At 44.6% G+C, this 2352-nt stretch overlaps 1 protein-coding gene across 1 annotated transcript; it reads right to left on the bottom strand.

Annotated features, from left to right (window-relative positions):
• On the bottom strand, window positions 330–1030 carry LOC109717143 (transcription factor IBH1-like). Its single transcript, XM_020242817.1, has one exon. It carries the CDS (start codon window positions 1028–1030, stop codon window positions 515–517), a length of 516 nt encoding a protein of 171 aa, XP_020098406.1. The 3' UTR covers window positions 330–514.

Genomic DNA, 2352 nt, shown 5'->3' on the forward strand with positions numbered 1-2352 from the left:
AAATTTAACTAATAAAATTTATAAATTATTACAGAAATTATTTATAAAAATACTATTTACCACACGCAAATGATGCAGAATAAAATATTCATGCATCCAAACCGAAAATTAGTCCCAAAAAATCCACTATTCAAAATAAAAATACTATTTAAATTATATTTAAAATTTATATATTTTTCAAAAAATTAATTTTTATGTTATGAGCTACATAATTAATGTACGTACTTCTAATTTTAGGATTTTTTTTTTTAAATAGCATCTAAATGCATGCAACTCAAGAATTGTTTTAAAAAAAAGGAAAAAAAAAATCTCTAATAACAAAATCAAATAAAAAAAAGACAAAAAAAAAGAATAAAATATCTCTTGGTGCTGTTTTTCCATCCTAACGCGTTGCTCTTTGAGGCTAATCACAAGCCAAGGCAAAACCTAATTACCATTCAACAAAAATTTTGAAAAAAAAAAATTAGAAAATAAAAATAAGAATAAAAGAAAAGGAATCGAGAAGCTTCTCGAATCATACACCCATCGTATTCGTGGTGGTGGTGGTGGTGGTGGTGGTGGTGGAGCTCTCGGTCTCCTCCCTCTCCAACCCATGGAGCAAGCTCGCGAGGGCGCGCATGGCGCTCACCTGCCCCTGGAGCGCCTCGATGTAGTCCGCGGTCTCCTCGAAGAGCGTCTCCACCCCCATCCCCTCCCCGCCCGGGACCAGCCTCCGCAGCGCCCTCACCCTCTCCTCCACCCCCTCCTCCTCCACCTCCTCCCCCCTCTTCTCCCCCTCTCCCCCGTCGTCGTTGGCGGCGGCGGCGCGGCGGGCGATCTCGGCGGCCTCGAAGGGTTTGGAGCCATGGGCGGGCCGACGCCGCGGCGGCGGCGTCGGCGGCGGCGGAGGAGGAGGGCGCGGGCGAGGCCGAGGTCGGCGGCGAGCTTGATGCGGTGGCCGGGCGATTAGGGTTGCGGCGGGGTGGAGGAGGGGGGAGAGGGGAGGGGGAGGGCGAGGTGTGGGGTTTGGGAGCTCGGTGTGGTAGCCCATGGCGATCGGGATCGGGATCGGATTGCTGGATGAGGGGGAGGAAGAGATCGGGGTGGTTTATATACACAGAGATAAGCTATTTGGGGTAGCGCGGGGGTGAGAAGGCGAATTAAATATGTTGGGAGGGTGTAAAGTGCAAAAAAAAGACGGAAAAAAAGAAAAGCCAGCGAGGAGAGTGGGGCCCAACTGGGGGGTAGATTTGTCATTTGCGATGCGTTGTTGGTGAGCGCGCGGGGCTCCGCTCGGCTCGGCTCGGCTCATCTTTTGTCGTTTAGTGGTGTTTTGTTATTGCTACTGCTATTGTTGTGTGTGTGTTTGTTAAAAAAAAAGCCAAAAAAAAAAGAAATTCGAAACTCTTTATGAGATATATTTTAATCCCATTTTGATATGATTAGTGCCATTGATAGATGTGTTTATTTTACCTGTCAATGTGACTTTAAAAAATTTTGTATAGAAGATTTTTTTAAAAAAAAATTTCTTTGATACCCTTCTAACAAAAAGTACTTTTATAGACAATTCTTCAAATTAAAAAATATTATTAACGTCATTATATATATAAAAAAAGATGGCTAAATTACAGAAAACTCCCCGTAATAACCCGCTTTTTTACTTTTCCCCCCTGACATTTAAAAACCTACACTTTGTCCCCTTGTAAAATGAAAAATGTTCACAGGGGGGTTACGGTGTGTAAAATGACCATTTTGCCCCTCGCCATTGTTGTCTTCTTCCTGAGCTTCCTCAGCCGCCCCTTCAATCCGCTGCTATTTCCACCTCAATCGGCCACGATTCCTCTCCAATTTCTTCTCCACCTGCTCCCCTTCTCCTCCTACATCGTCATCGCCCATCGATTTCGGCGACAGTAGGGAAGATACTAAGATGGGTGTTGATGGAGAGGTAGGCAGGGACAACTAGGGCGAAGGCGAGGCGGCGGAGGAGGACGAAGCAGTTGTGGGCGAGGGCGAAGCAGTGGAGAACGGCGAGGCGGCGAGGCGGCGAAGCGGCGAGCCGGAAGGAGCGAAGCATCAGAGAAGAGGCAGAGGGGTATTTTCGGTATAAAAAAATATTTTTTAACAGAACCCCTGACGGAACCCTAACGGTAGGGGTGAAGTGCACATTTTTCATTTTACAAGGGGGCAAAGTGTAGGTTTTTAAATGTCAGGGGGGGAAAGTGAAAAAGCGGGTTATTACAGGGGGGTTTTCTGTAATTTAGCCAAAAAAGATTTACAATTTAAAATTTAGAGTGGTACTGAAGATAATTTTATATGTTTAAAAAAGTATTAGTACAGTTTCAACTTATTAGAGAGATCTTGATGATACTTTAG

This window comes from Ananas comosus, linkage group 11, assembly GCF_001540865.1.
Source record: "Ananas comosus cultivar F153 linkage group 11, ASM154086v1, whole genome shotgun sequence".
Taxonomy (NCBI): domain Eukaryota; kingdom Viridiplantae; phylum Streptophyta; class Magnoliopsida; order Poales; family Bromeliaceae; genus Ananas; species Ananas comosus.